Genomic DNA, 23,480 nt, shown 5'->3' on the forward strand with positions numbered 1-23,480 from the left:
ACATCTTATGCCCACCTCATGTCAGTGAAATAGGTACACCACTCTTTCTTTTTTTTTTTTTTTAATAATATCATGCCCAGTATTTGCAGGTATGTTTCTTTCTCTTCCATTTAACTCTACTTGACCCTGCTTGAGAAGTTGGTGATGCCTTGGGATACATAAGGCATTTAGATAAATTTATGCTTTCAGAGCATTAGGCAATTATGTACTCAACTGAAGGATAAAGAATCATCACTTCTTATATTCAGTTTCCATCTAGAAGTTCATAGGAGGATCTGCCCTGGAGTTATGAATTTTCATAGCATAAATTCAATTGTGAATATAATTTTCTCCATTTCCACCTGCAGAAATCAAGCACGATGTTCTTCATAGAACCTGACAGGCACCCATTCAATACATGAGTTAAAAGAGTTAACCTACACCAGGTCTAGTGACCATGCAGGCAGTGAACAGTCAATCATCAGAAAAGTGCAAGCCCAATACGGCCTTCTGGTGTCTCCACTCTTTTGAACAGCAGAAACTAGGGACAGAAACTAGGGATAAAAAGCAATGGCTTTTCTTAACATCCAAAAGGAAGTCTAATGTTACACACAAAAAGCTCTTTGCATGTAATTTTTTCCACTGATTCAACCTCGCACATTCATGGTTTGTTCAAAAGGATAAAAACACATTGTATTACCAAACACTGATTTAAAGTCAGAAACCACAAAGAACCCATGCTGTCCAAACCATCCTGTGTGGCCGGGGATGAACATGAGCACGTGGTGGGGCGCGTCTTACCTGTGCCTGGAAGGGGACATTTCTCACAGTGTGGGCCCCAGGCCTTGCCCACGCTACAGCAGCAGAGCTGCCTGGTGAGGTGAACAGACAGGGGGTGCATGCACTGCCTTCCGGGGCTGACAAGCCGGTAACAGGGCCCTTTCTCTTCCGAGATCACAGGGGTGTCCGCTGCAGCAGAGAGAGAAGGCCTGATGTCACCCAAGAAACAACAAAAACCAGTTTGACATTTCACACAAATACTAAAAGGAATCTTTAAGTGTGGATTAGAAGCCATACTTCAAGATAAAGCTATCTAGATGTAGGGCATTACCCTTCCTGATTTGGGGTCAGCTGATCTATTGAGTCTTAGGAGTCAGGACATCAAACGTCCCTGTCACTGCCTGGTCCCTTCTTCCATTTTAGCTAGTGTTAAAAATCAGTTATTTGATCCTTTAATTCAAAATTAAAATTTAAAAATATCAGTTATTGTGCATGAATGAAAATATATCATTGCAACCAAAATAAACCTGCCTAAATAAACCTAATTATCAAAATCATGATCTCATTTGCTGTCTTGTAATTAGCCATAATATATTTTGGGCTTCCCTAGTAGCTCAGCTGGTAAAGAATCCACCTGTAATGCGGGAGACCTGGGTTCAATCCCTGGGTTGGGAATATCCCCTGGAGAAGGGAACGGCTACCCATTCCAGTATTCTGGCCTGGGGAATTCCTTGGGGTCGCAAAGAGTCAGACATGACTGAGCGACTTTTACACACACACACACACAGGTTATTTTAGGGTAGCATCTATTGAATAGCCAAGTACCATGGAAAATCAGGAATTGAACATAATTGATACAAGTCAACTGTTACTCTTCTCACTTGGAGGACAGTGAGAGCCTGCAGGGCCTCATCTAGTCTCATTCTAGACCAGCGACCAGAAATAGGAGGCCGAGAGCAGCTTCTGACTGGCACTGCCACACGAGGCCCCTTGTCCAGCCAGAAAGCACACCAGAGAAGGAACAAATGACATCCTCACACCTCAGAAAATTTCTTAAAAAGCACATCAGCCCATATCCATCCAATATCTAAGTGCTAATTCAGATTCTTCTATAAATTTAGTAGATGAGACTTCATTAAACTAACAGCTACTGGGCAAATGAGGCGAATATGAGAATGAGAAAGACACATCCCTGTCTTCACAAAGACCACTTTCTAAAGTAAATGTGTGTGGAGAATGTTTTTACAGGGCCAATTCCAGATCAAATCAACGCTGTTGAATACACCAAGCTTGATGGTCACCTCTCAGTTCTTTCTCCTACATCAAGATGAGCGCTTCTCTATTGCATTATTGTCTAAACGAGGTTTTCCCAATTTGCCTTTCCCTTACCCAGTGCCTCTAGCACTTGGAGCTTCCAAATCAACTTCCCTTTCTCATCAAAGCTCCATATTCATTCTCACAAAAGGACTGACATCTCTGCTACAAGAAACAATCTGACTCAATGAAGGTACTACAGTATAATGAAGACAGCAAGGGTTTTTAGAGCCAGACAGACCTGGGTTCACATAGTAGGTCTACCACTTGCCAGCAGCATAACCCAGGAAAGTGACTTTGACTGGCTGCAATGGTTTGTGTGTGCCAACTTGATTGGGCCATGGTAATCCAGATATCTGGTCAAAGACAGGTCTCAATGTTGATGTGAAAGTATTCTGCACATGAGATTAACATGTAAGCCAATAGATTTTGAGTCAAGCAGATGGCTCTAGAATGTGGGTTGTCCTTATCCAAGCAGTTGAAATCCTTAGGAGAAAAGATTGATCTCCTCAGAGTTAGAAGACATTTTGCCAGCAGATGACCTTCAAACTCTGGCTGCAACATTAACCCTTCCCTGGGACTTCCCTTCCCTGCTAGCCTACACTGAACATTTGGGACTTGCCAACTTACTCCTTGGAAGGAAAGTTATGACCAACCTAGACAGCATATTAAAAAGCAGAGACATTACTTTGCCAACAAAGGTCCATCTAGTCAAGGCTATGGTTTTTCCAGTAGTCATGTATGGATGTGAGAGTTGGACTATAAAGAAAGATGAGCACCGAAGAATTGATGCTTTTGAACTGTGGTGTTGGAGAAGACTCTTGAGAGTCCCTTGGACTACAAGGAGATCCAACCAGTCCATCCTAAAGGAGATCAGTCCTGGGTGTTCATTGGAAGGACTGATGTTGAAGCTGAAACTCCAATACTTTGGCCACCTGATGTGAAGAGCTGACTCATTTGAAAAGACCCTGATGCTGGGAAAGATTGAGGGCAGGAGGAGAAAGGGACAAAAGAGGATGAGATAGTCTGATGGCATCACCGACTCAATGGTCATGAGTTTGGGTGAACTCCGGGAGTTGGTGATGGACAAGCAGGCCTGGCATGCTGTGGTTCATGGGATCGCAAAGAGTTGGGCACGACTGAGCGACTAAACTTCCACAATCATGTGAGCCAATTCCTTCAAAATCCCTTCCCATCCACCCACCCTACTGGCTCCATACCTCTGGAGAGAATGTTAATACAGCAGCTGAGCCTCAACAACTCCCTGACTTATAAATGACAAGCTCAATGTATAGACCAGATATATCATATGCTAAACATTTGGTTCAAAGTAGACACAAAACATATGCCAGCCTCCCTTATGAATAAAACCAGGTATCTCCATCCTCTCAAGGGTGTTTGAACATATCTTGATCACTATTTAGTGATAGAATTTCAATAAACCGAAAATATTCGGAAAAAAGATATCAGTGAACTGGAAGATGGGAGCAGTGGATTGAGGGGAGCAGAGGAGACCTTCCTAAAGGCTTCAAAACTTAGTTCCTCTAGCAAAGCCAAGTTTGCCCAAAACTACTCAAAATGTGGTAAAAGGGAGAAGTTTGAGTCTTTTCCTCTCCCTTTTCCTACTCACTTTCTGGAATCTGTGCCAGTCAGCTGTGAAAAATCAAAGGTCACAGAAGTAAAACAAAATGTAAGAGAATAGTTATTACCCCCAAAAGGATAGTAAATTTCTGAAATGATTGATGATCACTTATTAGCATATATATGTGTATGTGTGTGTGTGTCTGTTTCTGTAAGTAGGTTGTATAATCTTAAGAACATATACATAGTTCTAGTATAGTCAGCTCACCAAGGATTTTGCTCCAAAATTTCTTCTCCAAAGTGTTTGGAATTCACAACACATATTTCCATAGAAACAGTGTTGGGTCATCTCACAAGAGCCTATTTTACACACGTGCTGTGTGCTTAGTCACCCAGTCATGTCTGACTTTTTGCAACCATATGGACTTTACAGCCTGCCAGGCTCCTCTGTCCATGGGATTCTCCAGGCAAGAATACCAGAGTGGGTAGCCTTTCCCTTTTCCAGGGGATCTTCCCGACCCAGGGATTGAACCCCGGGTCTCCTGCATTGCAGCTGGACTTTTTTTTTTTTTTTTTTACCATCTAAGCCACCAGAGAAGCCCATTTCACACGTGGCAGGGCTTAATGATAACACTAATAGCATTAAGTTCTAGATCCCAAGAACAAGGGCCATTTAAAGCAGAGCAGAGTTTCCTCAAACCCTGGACACTGGCAAATGGTGACCCTGGCCCCTTGCACTGACTTATCCTGTTCACTCTCTTGTGCCCACTCACCTGCATTTCCAGGGTGGTGACACTATCTCAGGCACCACCCCCATTATGCTCACCCTGGTCCCCTAGCCAAGGCCTCTACTTTGAAGTGGCACATTGGGCCTGCTGCCCAAACTCCCAATCAGCAATTCAGTTTTCGAGGGATTAGTATGTATACTGGTGTGTAAGTGAATGATAAGAGATTGCTGGTTCATTCAAGCGAGTCTCAAGTTGAGACTCCCAGGCATAGCATACACAAGTAAGTAAACTATTAGGTATTTTATCCTAAGTATCTTCTCCTGAAAGGTCTCTTTTATAGGCTTTTATTCTTCCCTCGTTTCCTAACACCAAGATTTTCCCTAAGTGGTGGGGTACTGGTGTTTTTTTTCCATGACAGCTTCCAAAGCACTTCAAGTTGGGGGGTGGTCTTTCAATGAATAAGAATCATTGGCTTACAAAGTCATCAAAACTCAACTATTGTATTTTTATAAAGATTTTTCTTTTAACTAATCATTTTGGTGTGTTCAAAATGTACTTCATTTTTTATCAAAAATTCTATTGACACTTAAAACTCAACTGTTGGTGTCTCGGAACATCAGACCATGTTGCAACCAAACATTTTGCTTCATCCCAAGTACACATAAGAATAAGCTAATAACTAATAAAAAATCTGCTCCTTCGAAGATGGAAGAAAACCCAGGAGGAAAGCAGTGAAAAGGCTTGGGTTACATACCAAAATTTTACTGATGTTCCTATGATTCAAATTTTCAAAAGTATTAATTTATGCCTCCCTCAGATTTCTAATAGGATGTGATATCTAAAATGGCTTCTATTGTAATAACTAAGTCATCTGTTATTCTTTTATCATTTCAAATGACTTAGTGGCAATTTAACTTATTTCATTAAACAATTCTATAAACTCAGGAACAATACACTACCTAGAATGATGCAACATTGGTGTTTCTATTATCTGAGTACTACCTTTAATCCTAGATTAGAAGCCTGGTTGTAAAGGATAATTCATTAATATTAGTATACTACCTTTATTATTTAAAATATGATAAACATGATTAAACATTCTATTGCATCGTAAGGATTTACACTATACTCAAAAAAAAAAAAAAAGAAAATGAGTATTGCCCAAAGATTGCTAAAGGATTGGTGGAAATGGGAATGGAAGAGAGTACTGAGGAGGAATTACAAAGCGTGCTGATGGGTTTATATATGTCAGTCAGTCAGTCCAGTCGCTCAGTCATGTCCAACTCTTTGCGACCCCATGGATTGCAGCACGCCAGGCGTCCCTGTCCATCACCATCCCCTGGAGTTTACTCAAACTCATGTCCATTGAGTCAGTGATGCCATCCAAACATCTCATCCTCTGTCGTCCCCTTCTCCTCTCACCTTTCAATCTTGATTCCAGCTTGTGCTTCTTCCAGACCAGCATTTCTCATGATCTACTCTGCATATAAGTTAAATAAGAAGGGTGACAATATACAGCCTTGACGTACTCCTTTTCCTATTGGAACCAGTGTGTTGTTCCATGTCCAGTTCTAACTGTTGCTTCCTGACCTGCATACAGGTTTCTCAAGAGGCAGGTCAGGTGGTCTGGTATTGCCATCTCTCTAAGAATTTTCCACAGTTTATTGTGATCCACACAGTCAAAGGCTTTGGCATAGTCAATAAAGCAGAAATAGATGTTTTTCTGGAACTCTCTTGCTTTTTCGATGATCCAATGGATGTTGGCAATTTGATCTCTGGTTCCTCTGACTTTTCTAAATCCAGCTTCAACATCTGGAAGTTCATGGTTCATGTATTGTTGAAGTCTGGCTTGGAGAATTTTGAGCATTACTTTACTAGCATGTGAGATGAGTGCAATTGTGCAGTAGTTGGAGCATTCTTTGGCATTGCCTTTCTTTGGGATTGGGATGAAAACCGACCTTTTCCAGTCCTGTGGCCACTGCTGAGTTTTCCAGATTTGCTGGCATATTGACTGCAACACTTTCACAGCATCATCTTTTAGGATTTGAAATAGCTCAACTGGAATTCCATCACCTCCACTAGCTTCATTCGTAGTGATGCTTCCTAAGGCCCACTTGACTTCACATTCCAGGATGTCTGGCCCTAGATGAGTGATCACACCATCGTGATTATCTGGGTCGTGAAGATCTTTTTTGTACAAATCTTCTGTGTATTCTTGCCACTTCTTCTTAATATCTTCTGCTTCTGTTAGGTTCATACCAGTTCTGTCATTTATTGAGCCCATCTTTGCATGAAATGTTCCCTTGGAATCTTTAAGTTCTTGACAAAATCTCTAGTCTTTCCCATTCTATTGGTTTCCTCTATTTCTTTGCATTGATCACTGAGGAAGGCTTTATATCTCCTTGCTATTCTTTGTAACTCTGCATTCAAGTGGGTATACCTTTCCTTTTCTCCTTTGCTTTTGGCTTCTCTTCTTTTCACAGCTATTTGTAAGGCCTCCTCAGACAGCCTTTTTGCTTTTTTGCATTTCTTTTTCTTGGGGATGGTCTTGATCCCTGTCTCCTGTACAATGTCACAAACCTCTCTCCATAGTTCATCAGGCACTCTGTCTATCAGATCTAGTCCCTTAAATCTATTTCTCACTTTCACTGTATAATCATAAGGGATTTGATTTAGGTCAGACCTGAATGGTCTAGTGGTTTTCCCTACTTTCTTCAATTTAGGTCTGAATTTGGTAATAAGGAGTTCATTATCTGAGCCACAGTCTGCTCCCGGTCTTGTTGTTGCTGACTGTGTAGAGCTTCTCCATTTTTGGCTGCAAAGAATATAATCAATCTGATTTCGGTGTTGACCATCTGATGATGTCCATGTGTAGAGTCTTCTCTTGTGTTGTTGGAAGAGGGTGTTTGCTATGACCAGTGCGTTCTCTTGGCAAAACTCTATTAGCCTTTGCCCTGCTTCATTCTGTACTCCAAGGCCAAATTTGCCTGTTATGCCAGGTGTTTGGTGACTTCCTACTTTTGCATTCCAGTCCCCTATAATGAAAAGGACATCTTTTTGGGGTGTTAATTCTAGAAGGTCTTGTAGGTCTTCATAGAACCATTCAACTTCAGCTTCTTCAGCATTACTGGTTGGGGCATAGACTTGGATTACTGTGATATTGAATGGTTTGCCTTGGAAATGAACAGAGATCATTCTGTGGTTTTTGAGATTGCATCCAAGTACTGCATTTCGGACTCTTTGTTGACTATGATGGCTACTCCATTTCTTCTAAGGGATTCTTGCCCACAGTAGTAGATAAAATGGTCCTCTGAGTTAAATTCACCCATTCCAGTCCACTTTAGTTTGCTGATTCCTAAAATGTCGATGTTCAGTCTTGCCATCTCCTGTTTGACAACTTTCAATTTGTCTTGATTCATGGACCTAACATTCCAGGCTCCTATGAAATATTGCTCTTTACAGTATCAGACCTTGCTTCCACCACCAGTCACATTCACAACTGGGTGTTGTTTTGCTTTGGCTCTGTCTCTTCATTCTTTCTGGAGTATTTTTCCACTGATCTCCAGTAACATATTGGGCACCTACCGATCTAGGGAGTTCACCTTTCACTGTCCTATCTTTTTGCCTTTTCATACTGTTCATGGGGTTCTCAAGGCAGGAATACTGAAGTGGTTTGCCATTCCCTTCTCCAGTGGACCACATTTTGTCAGAGCTCTCCATCATGACCCGTCTGTCTTGGGTGGCCCTACATGGCATGGCTCATAGTTTCATTGAGTTAGACAAGGCTGTGGTCCATGTGATTAGACTGCTTAGTTTTCTGTGATTGTGTTTTTCAGTCTGTCTGCCCTCTGATGGAGAAGGATAAGAGGCTTATGAAAGCTTCCTGATGGGATAGACTGACTGAGGGGGAAACTGGGTCTTGTTCTGATGGGTGGGGCATGCTCACTCAGTAAATCTTTAATTCAATTTTCTGTTGATGGGTGGAGCTGTGTTCCCTCCCTGATATTTACCTGGGGCCTAACTATGGTGGAGGTAATGAAGATAATGATGACCTCCTTCAAAAGATCCCATGCATGTACTGTTACAGTCCATGCCTCCAACCCTACAGCTGGCCACCACCAACCCACGTCTTTACCTGAGACACCCGGACACCCACAGGCAAGTCTCCTATGGGGTCACTGTTCCTTTCTCCTGGGTCCTGGTGCACAAGGTTCTGTTGTGCCCTCCAAGAGTCTATTTCCCAGTCCTATGTAAGTTCTGGCAGCTCTATGGTGGGGTTAATGGCGACCTCCTCCAAGAGGACTTATGCCATACCCACACCCAGAGCCCCTGTCCCTGTGGCAGACCACTGCTGACCCATACCTCCACAAGAGACACTCAAACACAGTTCACATATGTAGGAAACCTTAAATATGGGTTTTGCAGATTCTATTTCTTTGCAGGGTATTTTGCTAAGACTGAGGTGCACAGATTCAGGTACTCTGTATAGAGGGAAAAACATTTCAGAAGCATAAACCCTACTGGAAATGCCACAGTCAGTCAGTCAAGAAAACAAATCTTTTGCTCTTGGCAACAGACATGGGAAAAATCTTCCAAAGTAATAAACATACAGCTCTAAACCCAAGTGTAGTATTGAATCATCACCATATATTCAATGTTGATGGTGATTCCATTACAAACCACAGTAAGAAGGTAAGACACTATGGTTCTCACAGTTAAGCTCCCCAATTATACATTAAACAACTTATGAGTTAATTATAGGGTTGTACAACCGACTCTGTAACACTCTCAAAGGCATGCTGCTCTTATCGATTTAAACATTATTAAACAGACATAAATTAATCAGGTTCTTGGAAGAAGTTGAAAACTACAACAGACTTGAGAAGATAGCTAGCCTCTCCTAGTAGTTTGTTTTTACTCCTCCCCCACACCAAACACCTCCAATATCCTTACTCACTTCTTGGAGGAAATTCCACATTAGAATTTCATGTCTTTAAAGCTTAGAGTCCCAGTAGAATGAGTGTTGAAATGCAGGTGTGGGAATCAGGTAACACTGTTAGGAGGAGTCCAACAGATGACTTTACTAAGGAAGTAAGAGCCACTGGGTAACAGCCTTTTCAGGAAATGGGCTATTAAAAATCAATTCTGGGAGAATCAAATTTTAAAAATGACCCTGAGGCCACTGCAGAGTCAGACTAGCTATCATACAGTGAGACTAAATAGTGGCTCTACATTATACAGAGTGAAGTAAGCCAGAAAGAAAAACACCAATACAGTATACTAATGCATATATATGGAATTTGAAAGATGGTAACGATAACCCTATATGAGAAACAGAATAAGAGACACAGATGCATCGAAATCTTATGGACTCTGAGGGAGAAGGTGAGGGTGGGATGTTCTGAGAGAATAGCATTGAAACATGTATATTATCATACGTGAAACAGAACACCATTCCAGGTTCGATGCATGAGACAAATGCTCAGGGCTGGGGCAATGGCATGACCCAGAGGGATGGGATGGGGAGGGAGGTGGGAGGGGGGTTCTGGATGGGGAAGACATGTACACCCATGACTGATTCATGTCAATGTATGGCAAAAACCACTACAATACTGTAAAGTAATTAGCCCCAACTAAAATAAATAAATTAAAAATAAATAAATAAATAGTGGCTCCACTTAAATATATGACTTGCTCCTATCAATTTAGACCCGTTTCCTCTTCCTGATTAAAGGCTCAGCTAGTGGCATGAGACAGTTTCAAGGCTCTACCACTTATATGCTGTGTTACTTTTGGGAAGATCCTTACGCTCTCTGTGCCTCAATTTCTTCATTTTTCAAATAGGAAGAACAGCAATACAAGCCTCACAGAGATCCTGTAACTATGATGTTTGGTAATCCATACAAAGTACTCATCACAGTGGCTGGCACTTAGTAAGTACACAGTAAAGATTACTACACTAGTGTCACAGTTTGGGTTGTTACTACTTTTATCTGGGAGCAAACAGTTGGCACAGATCTGTTTGTATAACCTCAAGGCCGTGATGCTATGTGGTCAGTAAGTGAGGAAAACTAGGGGTCTAAGCTGATATAGCCACAGCAGAGGCTGCAGGAAAGGAAAAAGTATAAAACAGATTATGAAGATTTAGTGACTTTCTTGAAGACCAAAGGAGATGAGAGAGTTAGGGGTGACAAAGAGGCTTCCAGCCTCACTTCTGGGGAAGAACAACCTTACCATGGAGAAAACCACCAGGTCAGGAAGGAAAGCCCATTTTGCTCTCTCTGCTAGAGAGATCTTGGTGGTCACTTAGCCAATCAGTTTTACAAAAACGGGTCTAGAACTATGAGATCCAATTCATTAGCCCCTGCCCACATATTGCTCCTTTGATAAAATTTAAATGAGATACTGCTCAATGTTATGTGGCAGCCTATGGATGGGAGAGGAGTTTGGATGAGGATAGATACATGTATATATGTATGGCTGAGTCCCTTCGCTGTTCACCTGAAACTATCACAACATTGTTAATTAGCTATACTCCAATATAAAATAAAAAGTTTAAAAAATTGAAGACAGATACAATTAAAAATTCAATCCTTTTGCAACACCAGCCACCTATGACTAGTGTCTATCACCTCAGACAATGCAGATACAGAACATTTCCATCATCACAGAAAGTTCTACTGGACAGCACTGATCTAGCCCAAAAGTCAGAAAACTTTCTCTGTGAAAGGCAAGATAAACATTTTAGGCTCTGTGGTCCATATGGTCTCTATTGCAACTTCTCAGCTCTGCCAACGGCTATTTCACAGCCTTGGACAGCATGTAATGAATGGACAAGAATCTGTTCCAGTGAAACTATTTACAGTAACAGACAATGGGGCATATTTGGCCCAAGGGCTATTATTTGCCAATTCCTGATCTAGAACCCTAAATTTAAGGCACAAAACCCAATTCTATAATCTCGAATGTCAAGGATGAGCTATATGATCTTGAAAAGTTATTTAAACTCTCCTGGCTTCAGTTTCCTATTGTGTGAAATAATTTGTATCTCTTCAAGGAAGCTGAAGAAACTAAAAAGAAACGGTGTTCATGAATATAACTGGCTTTTCGAAGGGATATGTTTGACATCTCATGATTTCTAGAGTTAGGGTAGAAGCCCATCTTCTCTCTAACCCTCTATTTCTGTCAACGAGCACCAAGTCCACTGACCAAGGATATAATGGAACAGCAAATATGCAGGCTCAGAATTCAGATGCTTAAGAGTCTGCCTGTAATGGAGGAGACCCAGGTTTGATCCCTAGGTCAGGAAGATCCCCTGGAGAAAGAAATGGCAACCCACCCAGTATTCTTGCCTGGAGCATTCTATGGACAGAGGAGCCTGGTGGGATACAGTCTATGGGGTTGCAAGGACTGAGTGACTTTCATTTCACTTTGAACCTGTGGGCACACCCTTCCCAGCATTCATCCTGAGAGGTCTCAAGTTTCTGAAGAAAATTAATTGCAGCTCAAAAAGTCAGAAAGCTTCCCTACTCACTCTTCACAGGTTATTACAGTTTTCTTGGATGTGCTCTGAGAGATCTTGGGTTTCAGCCTTCCCCACAGATAGGTAGAAGCAGGTCTAGAGAATGCTATTGCAGCAGAGCCCTGATCCACAGATGCAGAGGTCGGAGGCGGCCAAGGCCAGACCCCTCCTACCTTCCTCTTTCAGCTTGGCTAAGTCAAGCACAGGGAGCGGGCAAGGAGAGAAAGTGAAGTGGTTGCAACCTTTGGCTGAAGTCAAGGAATTCTGAGGGTGTTCACCTCGGTGTATTCGAGAACAGGGAGAGCTTCCCACTGCTCCTTGGCCACTGCCAAGTGCATTTCTTTGAGTTCACAGAGTCAGCCACACCTTTTATGGCCTGGATATGCCCTAAATTCAGGCTGCCTGAGCAAACGCGGCCAATCACCTCCATCTGCTTCCACCATCTATCCAAGACTGTTTTTCTATCTTGCAAGAGCATTTATTTCAAATGATAAATAGCTTTGCTCAGTGCCCTTGTGCGTCAATGTGCTTGGGTGGCCCCCAGTCTCCTCCTGCCACTTCCTCCATGACTATCAAAGGTACCACCATCCTGCCAGTATTTTTCTCCCCTATGTTGTGAGTATCTCACTCCAGTATTCTTGCCTGGAGAATTCCATGGACAGAGGAGGCTGGTGGGCTACAGTTCATGGGGTCACAAAGAGTTGGACACGACTGAGCGACTAATACATGTACACGTTGTTAAGTATCACCTTCTCCCCTCCTTCTTTCTCAAGACATTCTTTCTCTTCAGACTTCCCCCATCGACTTGTTCAAAGTATAGTTCACCCACAAATCGGACTAGATTGAACCAAGTCACAAACCCTAAAGGACTCTACATATTTCTGTGATATTACATGTGGTAAATTCAGAGGAAAGAGAAATAAATCTGCCCACTCAACGCTGGTAAGAGCCCAAGTTTTAACTTCAAACTCTAAACTGGAACACTTAACTAGCAACAAACATCTCCTAATACTTATCATTTCAGCTGTTGTAGCTGAACCATAAAATTGAATTATTTATTTTTCAAATACGAATGGATGGCTGTTTAATAAGTTCAGTATTATCTGGGCAATGACAAGGAAAATAAATGCTAAGGAAATGTGTAACTGTTTCAAAAATCTCATTGGCAGGTTCCTGCAATCTCATTAAAACCTGGATGTCTGCCCTTAGCTCTAGACATCAGATCTAGTCAAATAAAACACTTTGTGACCAGTCCTCCAAGTTTACCTAATCTACAACGTTCAACGTAGCCATTTTAACCAGACTACAAATCAATTTAACAGAAAAAAAATATTCACAATTCTATATCCAAACTCTAAAAATCTTTTACGCTTAAATTATAAAAAATATATTTATAATACTTACTCATGTAATTTCAATCAGCCAGAAATTATCCCTAAATTATCTGGATATTGTCAACAATGTGATTTTTGGCGTGAAATTTCCAAATCCTTGCATCAATTTGCAAATGTACCTTGTATGCAAGTGTAATTTTACAGTCTGATTTCTCTAACTGTCAAAAAAGTCCTATAATTAGTAGGTGTCTGTCTGCTGTATGATCAGAACTGTCTGTGAAAGGACATGGAGGAAAGAATTTACGTGCAAAATTTCCTAATCTGCATCTGACAGGTTTTAAAGGAAAATAATAGTAATTAGTAACAATGTTCCAAAACGCTCAATAAACTCATCTAAAAGTAATGAATGAAGTTGTCATTTTATTTTACTATATCTGTCTTTACTTCACTATGTCTATCCATCAGCTTAGAGCACAGAGTTAAGAGATGCACAGTTAAAATCAAATGATAATACCTTCATGAAAAAACATGTCTTGAAGATACAGCAAATTTAAAACTGGGGATCAGAAAGATACCAAATAACAAATACCACAGCCACATTAAAAAAAAAATAGGTAAATAAAAATAGAAACCCAGCAAGACAAAAATTAATGAATTGCTCTTAATACTATCTTGACCACTTTCTGCCATGTATTAGTTTAAAATGTTTAACATTTAATTGTATATGACTTTGAAAAATCTGTTGTGTTTACCTACTTTGTAATAATGGGCACAAATACCTTAAAAATTTGGCTTCCCTGGTGGCTCAGATGGTAAAGAATCGCCTGCAATGCAGGAGTCCAGCATTTGATACCTGGGTGGGGATGATCCCCTGGAGAAGGAAACGGCAACCCACTCCAGTATTCTTGCCTAGCACTTCCATAGATAGAGAAGCCTGGCGGGCTACAGTCCATGGTGTCACAAAAAGTCGGACACGACTTAGTGACTTTCACTTTCTCTTTTCACCTTAAAAAATAAGGTAGTCTTAAAAAAAACTCTGTGTTTGAGCACTTTACATCTAAAATGCATGCATCTCTAATCGTCAGGTGATCTGTAATGATTACACTGGATTGGGTTGTGACAAGAGTGTCTTTTTGGAGAAACTACATTTTCTATACCAGTATTAGAACGTACAGAATGTTTGATGGAGGATCTTTATCCTTACCAAGTAGAAGAAAAATCGTAGAGACAGATTCGTAAAGCAAAATAGTTTAACTTTAGGGACACATTTTGGTGGTTTTTAAGGACAACAGAATAGAATATTTGAAATTAGAACTGAATAAAACGTCTGAAACACAGGGCCTTGGTAACTATTTCCCAGACTCTTCCAACCAAGAAAGTACAGTGAAACCTCATTAAATCAGACACAAGTGACTCAGAATTTGGACTAATTAAAGACAGAAGCTGGAACAAAATTTAACTCCACCTAAATAATGCTTAAAGTACTCATGAAGGAAAAAACTGTTTTCATCTCTTAGGTATGCTAATTTTAATCAACTGCTTTCTTTGCATTAAAGTGTCTTTCCTCTATGTGCCTGCTCTTTTTCTTGAGTTTTAGTTTTCATTTTCTTCTGAACACAATAAAAGTGAAAGGCTTCATAACATAGATTTACTCCAGTATATCAGTCCACCTCATCCCCCTTATTATTTTAAGGGCATCTTTCTGCATATTTACAATATTCGGTTGACCACCAAGCTGTTACCTTCTTTTGGATTCTCCTCCCACACCCTCTCAAAGCAAAACAAAACGAAACAAAAACCCTGATCCAGAATAGGAATAAAAAGTGATCATTACTTACGAACACAACTTGAAAAGGTAGGATCTGGCCCAAATCCCATTTTGCAGGTACATCTGTAGCTGCCCATGGTATTCAAACACTCACCATTAGGGCACACACCCTGTAGTTGGCATTCATTAATATCTGCAGGAAAACAACTCTTTTAGAAGGAGAAGTCAAGCACTGTTGAACAGATTCTGGCTGTAAAATGCATCCCCCCCCCCACTATAACATCTTTCAGTTACCGTAAGTATGAGGTGCTAGCAGCTTTTAATGCATTAGCAGTTTAATCAAATCAAACATTTACTGAGCATCTACAATTTAGCAAATATTTACTATGAGCCTATTAGGTAAATGGTTCTATTCTAGATACTAGAGCCTTACCACTGAATAAAACTGACAAAAAATCCCAGCCTTCACAAATCTTCTATTTTAGTGTCTGTGTTGTTAAGTACTATAGAGCATACAGGTAAGGCAAAGACCCTTGCCCTGGAGATTTTTACAGTCTAGCTGTATATATAACTATGTAAAAATTAAAGAACTGAAAATCAGTCAAGTTATCACCATCAGAAGAAAGGTCATAACTCTGAAGAAGTTATACCATGAGATTGCCTATCTAGACAAGTAAGAGCTATGAGGGGAAGGTGCAGATAAGGGAGACTGCAGCATGGCAAAGGAGATAAGACTTCATCAGGTAGTGAACCTGGGGGGGAGCCAAATGGATGGGCAGGAAAGGGTGAATGATCTGCATGGGTGAACACGAACATGAGCACAGAGACTGGAGAAAGAAAGGGGATCAGGAAATCATGAGTCAAATCATTGACTGGAAAAGAAGTTTTAGGAAGGTGAATAGCTGGAAAAAGAGCTGGTTAAAGCCAGGCTAGGTTTGGATTCAATTTTACTGAAAACAGAGAAATATACTAAAGGTTTGTGAGCAGGAGGAAGATGTAATCAATGGCAGGCTGTAGGGAATGCATCTGGCCAGCACATGGCTTGGTGAGATGAGATTTAAAGTTTGATCGCTGAAGGAATAATGCAAGCATGGGACTGGTGACAAGCCAGGTTGGTGACAGTGAGAATAATCAGGAAGAGAAGGAATGAAGTATTTTTTGTACTTTTGGAAGGAAAAACTGACAAGGCACGGCCTTCGGTATTTGACTAGCCAACACAGCACTGGACAGGAAGAGGGTCAAAGATGCCTGCAAGGCTTCTCATCTGAGCAAAGAGGAAAAGACATGGTTGGTTTTGTGCAAAGTTCTGTGAAGGAAAGAGGCAGATGAAGAGATAAGTTTGACACTACAAGGTCACACTGAGATACTCAAGTATAATTATCCAGCTGCAGCAGCAGATTCAGGAATAAAGTGAAAAGAGTTACGGCTGGAAATAGAGACTTAAGATCATCTACATAGGGTGACTGCTATGGTCTCAATGTTTTGTGCCCCACCCTACCAAATCTGTTGAAATCCCTACCCTCCCCAAAGGTGACAGTGTTAGGGCTTCCCTGGTGGCTCAGCAATAAAGAATCCGCCTGCCAATGCAGGAGATACGGGTTCAATCCCTGGTCCAGGAAGATCCCACATACTGCAGAGAAACTAAGCCCATGCACCACAACTACTGAGCCCATGCTCTAGAGCCCGGGAGCTGCAACAAGAGAAGTCACTGCAATGAGAAGCCCGCACACAACTAGAGAGTAGCCCCACTTGCCACAACTAGAGAAAAACTGGCATAGCAACAAAGACCCAGCACAGCCAAAAATATATAAAATTATTTTTAAAAGATAAATATATTTTTTTAAAAAGGAAACAGTATTAGTAGGTGAGGCCTTTGTGGTGTGCTTAAGTCATGAGGGAGAAACCCTCATGAGTGAGATCATTGCCTTATGAAAGGGACTTCAGGGAGAGCCCCAGTCCCTCCCACCATTTTGAGGATACAGCACAGACACCTATAATTCAAAGAGGACCCTCACCAGAAGGCAACATGCTGGTGCCTTGATCTTGGACTTCCCTGCCTCCAGAACTGTGAGCAACAAATACCTGCTGTTTTTAAGCTACCCAGTCAGTGCTATTTTATTATAGCAGCCCAAATGGACTAAGACAGTGACCCAAGGGGACGTCAAAATGATTTAGAAGAGGACAGACAAAAACGCGGCAGCTTTAAAAAAAAAAAAAAAAAAGATTATGGAGTCATTTGCAAAGATAATTAAAAATACACAGAATGTGACAAGTTAAAAATTTTTTAAAAATTAGAAGTCATCTATTTTATCAGTGTGACTTATGAAGCTTAACAGACTTGACTCTTGGTGTCTCAAATTATTCTTTCTTACAATCATTAATTCTAATAAAACTTCTACTAAGGATCTTAAAATGCTAATTTTCTACGTTAAAACTGGACACCATGGTAATAAACGATTACTAGTAGAATCATCACATACTAGGCAGATACAACCTGAAATAAATCATTATTTGCTTATATTTAATATTCAAAGTAGCCCAAGACATGTACATGGACGTATTTTACCCAACATATGCAATTTTTAACTTCAGTGACAATATGACATTTTCAACGACATTCAAGTGACAACCCATACTTGTTGTATAAATTCTACAGTATTCCAGGTTTGCATCCAGCTGGAAGCTGGTACAGCTAGATGACACCTGGCCCAGCATATGTTCTAGCACCTGTCCATCTTATTCTTGATCAGAGTCTGTGTTTTACTATAAAGTACATTTATGCACAACATGTAATTGAAAACATTCCCCTATAACTCATTCTCCTTAAGAGAAGCACCATAAAGAAGCAGGAAGAGTGCCAAGTCAAGTTGAGGTGTACATGGTACAAGCAAAGCCCTCATCGTACATCCCCACTTAAACCGCAAACTTGGGTAACCAGTTGATTGGGTCAAAAAAGGTGGACAAAAATCTCTGTTTTCCCCTTATGTTCCCATGAGGATCACACATGGTGTGATCATCAGCCTTCCTCTTTCTCCAAGTGGACTTGACTCCTAATCATTGGTTGCACCATTACACCATCCGTGTTTACCTCTTAGGACCCAGAATCTCCCCTTACCTGGAAGTTTCTATGACAGTCCCATCACAGCCTCCCTGCTGGCTAACCTTCCTGAAGGTTCAAGTAGTATTTCCCGAGCCACCCCCCCACCCCCACCCCCGCCAAGACATAGATACCTGATACACAACCACTGTCTTGTACCCTCTTCCAACGTCCTCTTTTTGACTCTCAACATTGCCCACCACCTCGACCATGATGCAATGGGAATGGAGGACACAAGTTAGGACATAATCAAAATCACTATGGCTACAGACAGGAAGAAATAGAATGAAGAAGAGGAATCATGTAAAACTTTTCCTTTTCTTACCATCTCTATTCTAATCAGCTTCTGCCACCAGCACTACCAACACCACTTCCCCTAATTTTAGCTCCAGAAACTCAGAAACATGGACACATGCTAATAGCTTCCAGAAAAACTCCTGTTTCCCTAAGTTGCTTCAATTTATTTTTATCATATTTTCTAAAATACCATAAATGAAATTAAATTTCCAAGATTTTTTCTTTCTAAAGTTATATAAAGCTAAGTATATCAATCTTAAGTATACAGGTACATGAGTTCTTTGCATCTGCGTACATGTATTTATACAACTGTGTATGTATGTGTATATGTGTGTGTGCAAATACTGTGTAACCACCATCAACATCATTACTTAGCACATTTCACTGCCGCAGAAGGCTCCTTCACGGCCCTTCCCTTTGCCCCCACAGGTAACTACTATTCTGATTTCCATCATTATGTATTAGTCTTGCCTGTTCTTAAACTTCATACAGAGGAAATATTATTATATATTCTTTTGTCTGACTTTTAGTTATTATGCTTATGAGATTCATCAATGTTGCTGTATGCAGTTCATTTTTAACTGCTGTTATATTTTATTATCTGAGCACAAAGTTAATTTACCATTCTACTGTTGACAGACATTTGGAGGGTTATTTCCAACCATGCACCTGTGAACACACACACACACACACACACACACACACACACACACACACACACACACACACACACACATATCTCTTTTGATATGCCCAGGTACTCATTTCTCTTGGGAACACATCTAGGAGTAAAATTTCTGAGTCACTAAACAAGGCTCATGTTTACTTTAGTAAATACTGTCAAACAGTTGCCCAAAGCAATTATGTCAAGTTCCATTTCCAGTACTAACCGCTCCACATCCTCAAGTTACTGTCGGTTTTTCATTTTAGTCATCGAGAGAGTGTGTAGTGTTATCTCACTGTGGCTTAGATCTGCATTTCCTTTTCATATATTAATTAGCCATTTAGATCTAAAAACAATCTCTTCTATAATGTAAATACCTATAGGAATGTTGTAGGTCAGTTAAGATAGCCTCCCTCTTAGTGCTCAGGGAGAATCAGTTGATTCTCAGAGGAGGATGTGCTTGGCTATGGGACACTCTGGGTTGTTCCAAGGGCTGGGAAGCACTCACTGGGTAGACACTAAGTAGCTAAACAAACTGTGCTTAATCTCCCTTGACAAACAACTGTTCTGCCAAAATTGTCAATAATGCCTTCATTGAAACACACACAAAGAGGGGATGAAAATAAGAGCTTATAAGCACAGAAAGGACCATTTTGAAGTGAGGCTCTCTGAGGAATGATGGGGTGGAGGCAAGTGGTGGTTCCATGACAGGACTCGGAGGGTTTCATTCGCTCAACTCAGCATCTATACTGTCTACATCTGGATGGTGTCCTACTATCTCTGAGGAGCTTCTCCAGCCTGAGCAAGAAGCAAAACAGACTAGGTTCCCCAGATTGCTGAGTATGGGGCTGTGTGCTTTGTGATCTGCAAGACCAGAGTCCTAGCATGTCTGACTAGGGCTCTAAGGTAAATTCATCAGATTTACTTGTGATCTGCAGACCCGTCCCAGGAGCCTGGGCATCCTGCCTCCTTCTTTTAAGCAAGACAGTTCCTTTAGATCTGCTTCAAAAACTGAACTTCTAAGATGGTATTTGTCAAGAAAATTTGAACATCACTGACATTATTTCTGTGAAAAATCACATTCTGGTTTCACCAAGTCACAAACAAAAGTTTAAAAAGTACTCCATTCATATATTGTTCATTCCTAATATGCCAAATTTCACATCTAAAAATTGGATAGAAATTCTCTTATCTTTGCCATGTTATTCTTCTATCCCTTGCTTTGTTCCTGAGAGGATTGTGGGTAGCTAGATAATGTATACCCTTTGTGTTTAAAAGAAAAAAAAAAAAAAAGGACAAAAGACTTCTACCTCATTGGTTTTAATCTTGAACTCCAGAATTAACACGAAACATGAGCAATTATCTAAATGACTTTCTGAGGTACTCAAGCTCTTAGTTCAGTCACTCAATAGTATCCAACTCTTTGCAACCCCATGGACAGCAGCATACCAGGCCTCCCAGTTAAAAGCATTAAGAACAAAACTGAAAGTGAACTATCTGGATGTGAGTGGTTTAAGGATTATGCTGAGAGAAGGCATTACCAGGTCAAAGTTTAACAATTATATGGAATGTAACTGACCCATTATGAATTATAATTCTATTTAGACTACAATTCCTTGGGCTATTTTCTTATTTAAAATCAAATAAAAACTTCTAACTTGATTATAACGTCTATAAATTACTTTACATTTGACAAATGTAACTACTTCAGAAGTGTCATATTCTATAGGAACAGCCAATTTCCTTTAATGTGTTCTGATTAAATTGAAAGTACTGTAGTGCTTAGTTTAAAAAAACAAAACAATGGTAAACAAATGAATTTGGTCATTGTTTTTCCTCTGTGGACCACCAAATTTCTCTGGACAACTGTGGAATTCTATTCTTTGAAAGAATGGTGTAACCACTTGCAAAAAAACACAGCTTACTGAGTTCAAGAATGAAGGTCAAAATGAATGGCTGAAGGAGCTGGCACTCGGAGCCATCACCCATCCCCATTATCTCCATCTGAGCCATAGTGATGGGCAATCTAGACACTTACAGATGCAAAAAGGAAGGGAGAAACTCATCCAGCCCAGTGTGCACCTTTAGAGAGGGCAAAACCAAGGGAGGGTGTACATCTCGTATGATTTACATACTTCTCCATTCACTTAGGACATTTATAGCATTCTCTGCCCAGTACAGCCTACCATGAACCTCTGGCCATTTATCAAGTTCACTAATACAAAACTGCTCTTCTTATAAATCTGAAAGGGTTGAACATTGGCAGCACTGCATATCGGGAGGTATGCATAACAAGAGACTGTTTAAACAACCAAATACAACACAGCCTCAGCACTTCAGCACCCGAGAATGATACAATAACCAGTACAATGAAGCAAGGTGTCATCATCATCTTTTGTATCTGTATAGCACACCTTCTTTCAATGGAACTTTGGAACCATTTTGGACCAAGAGCAACATAACAGTTATTTCCAGCTTAAAGAGATCGGTCCAAGCTCTTATTTTTTTAAAAAAGGGTTAAAGGAGAATGGGGAAATCTAACAGGAGAAATATCTCAGTATGACCTAGTCTAGTAACTAGGATCTTAAACTATGTCACCTAGAGCAATTCATTTATTTTCTCTTGAGCTCACTTTCCTCTCTCACAACAGATAATCCCCAAGGTTGCTTCCAGTTTAAATATCCTGACTTCACAACAATCTGCCAGTTGCCAGAGTTAAAAATGCCAAGGAACAAATAAAGTATGATATTTACTGCAGAATATATATCATGACTAGTATAAGTACCCTGTGGGAAATAAACACATTTTTATGTATCCATGCTCCTACAGGAAAGTATATATGTTTAACCGAGTACTAATTTACTGCCTTTTTAGTGACGCACGTTTATACAGGAAATGAGGCATGTCCAGTAACCAACAGGAATTAGGCACAAGGTGAGAACAGTACGTGCAGATCTTTGCACTGGGTGAAAATATGAAGCACCGTGGAGATTCTGCTGTGTCTACTCAATTTTTGCTGATGGACAGAAATTCCATCACAATTTAGCAATCTGACTTCCAGTTGAAAGCAGAAAGGAAAAAAAAAAAAAAAAACACCTCTTGTGATAAATACTTTTCTTAGCCAGACAGACCATCTGGCTATTCAAGAGGGATCACTTAGTTTAGAGAAAGGAGGAGTTCACTCTCTTAAGAGGACATATGTAATTTTTAATCCTTCCTTGCCCCTCTTCCTTCCCAGAAGCAGCTTCACACCAGGTACACATACCCCTGAAGGCAAGTGACAGGGGACACATGTGCTTGAATACTTCTATTTAAGGAATCAGTTTCTAGATCTCAAGCCTGCACACGTTTCCTGCTCCATGCTCAGCCACTCAGTCATGTCTCTCTGCCACCCCCATGGACTGTACCCTGCCAGGCTCCTCTGTCTACAGAATTTTCCAGGCAAGAATACTGGAGTAGGTTGCCATTTCCTGGTCTAGAAGTGCTCTAAAATCACATATGCCAATCTCCTTTCCTCTCTCTCCTTTCCTCAGTGTCTACTTTCCCTCCAAGGCACACTTCTTACTTACTCATCCGGAATCTCTCTAGATACACTGTCCTACAATGTGAAATGATCAGACATCAAACAAATGAACACTTCACAAATCTCTCTCCTGAAGGAAAGTCCCAGGACAAGGGATAAGCCTGATCTCTTTCATAAGAAGGTCTGGTTTTGCCAATCATGTTAGATGACAGACATTATTTATAAACTAAGTAAGCCAACTGCGCTGCTCCAAAGTTTTGATGAAAATGTTTAAAGTCGGTATCAAACATCAATGTCAAAAATGCCCATTTAATTTTTGATTTAAAAAATGTAGATGTTAAGTTAAAAATGTGTGAACATCTAAATTTTTCAAAATTTAGGAGACAAGGCAACAAAAAAATGTTTGAAGATCAACATTCTAGAGCAATTTTACCCAAGGTATTTTATATAAAACACAAGCTCTGTGAGACTTCTGCCCAAAGAAGGGTTTTGTGGTGGAATATGATTGAGAAATGTGACATATTCTGTATAATTAGCACATTAAAGACCTTGAGACGTTCTCTGGAGAGGACTCTTGGCTTTCTCTGTTTAACCTGGTGTTCTCCACACATGTGGCTGTGGGCTCTTTTTTCACACACCATCTACTAGCATCCAGCTGAACTGGTGGTCTGTGGAGCACATTGTGAGAAATGCTGCTCTCTTGGGTCAGCCCCACAAACCATTACATGGGTCTCCTTGTGGCTGTATTTGTTTCAACCTGGGCCCTGATGCAGCTGTTTATAAAACAATCATCAGGCTCCCCTAGTGGCTCAGTGGTAAAGAACCCACCCACCAGTGCAGGAGACACGGGTTCAATTCCTGATCCAGGAAGATCCCACATGCAGTGGAGCAAC

At 40.6% G+C, this 23,480-nt stretch overlaps 1 protein-coding gene across 37 annotated transcripts in view; it reads right to left on the reverse strand.

Moving 5' to 3' along the window:
• Positions 1 to 23,480, reverse strand: part of LTBP1 (latent transforming growth factor beta binding protein 1) — a 453,402-nt gene that overhangs the window by 163,070 nt on the left and 266,852 nt on the right. For all 37 annotated transcript variants that reach the window (XM_081590239.1, XM_081590236.1, XM_081590238.1 and 34 more), the window contains 2 exons: positions 15,077 to 15,199; positions 781 to 948 (listed from right to left, as the gene is read on the reverse strand). In XM_081590239.1, coding sequence (XP_081446365.1) covers positions 781 to 948; positions 15,077 to 15,199 — 291 coding nt within the window. The remainder of the gene's footprint in view (positions 1 to 780; positions 949 to 15,076; positions 15,200 to 23,480) is intronic.

This window comes from Giraffa tippelskirchi, chromosome 4 (assembly GCF_054371585.1).
Source record: "Giraffa tippelskirchi isolate mGirTip1 chromosome 4, T2T-mGirTip1v1.2.pri, whole genome shotgun sequence".
NCBI lineage: Eukaryota > Metazoa > Chordata > Mammalia > Artiodactyla > Giraffidae > Giraffa > Giraffa tippelskirchi.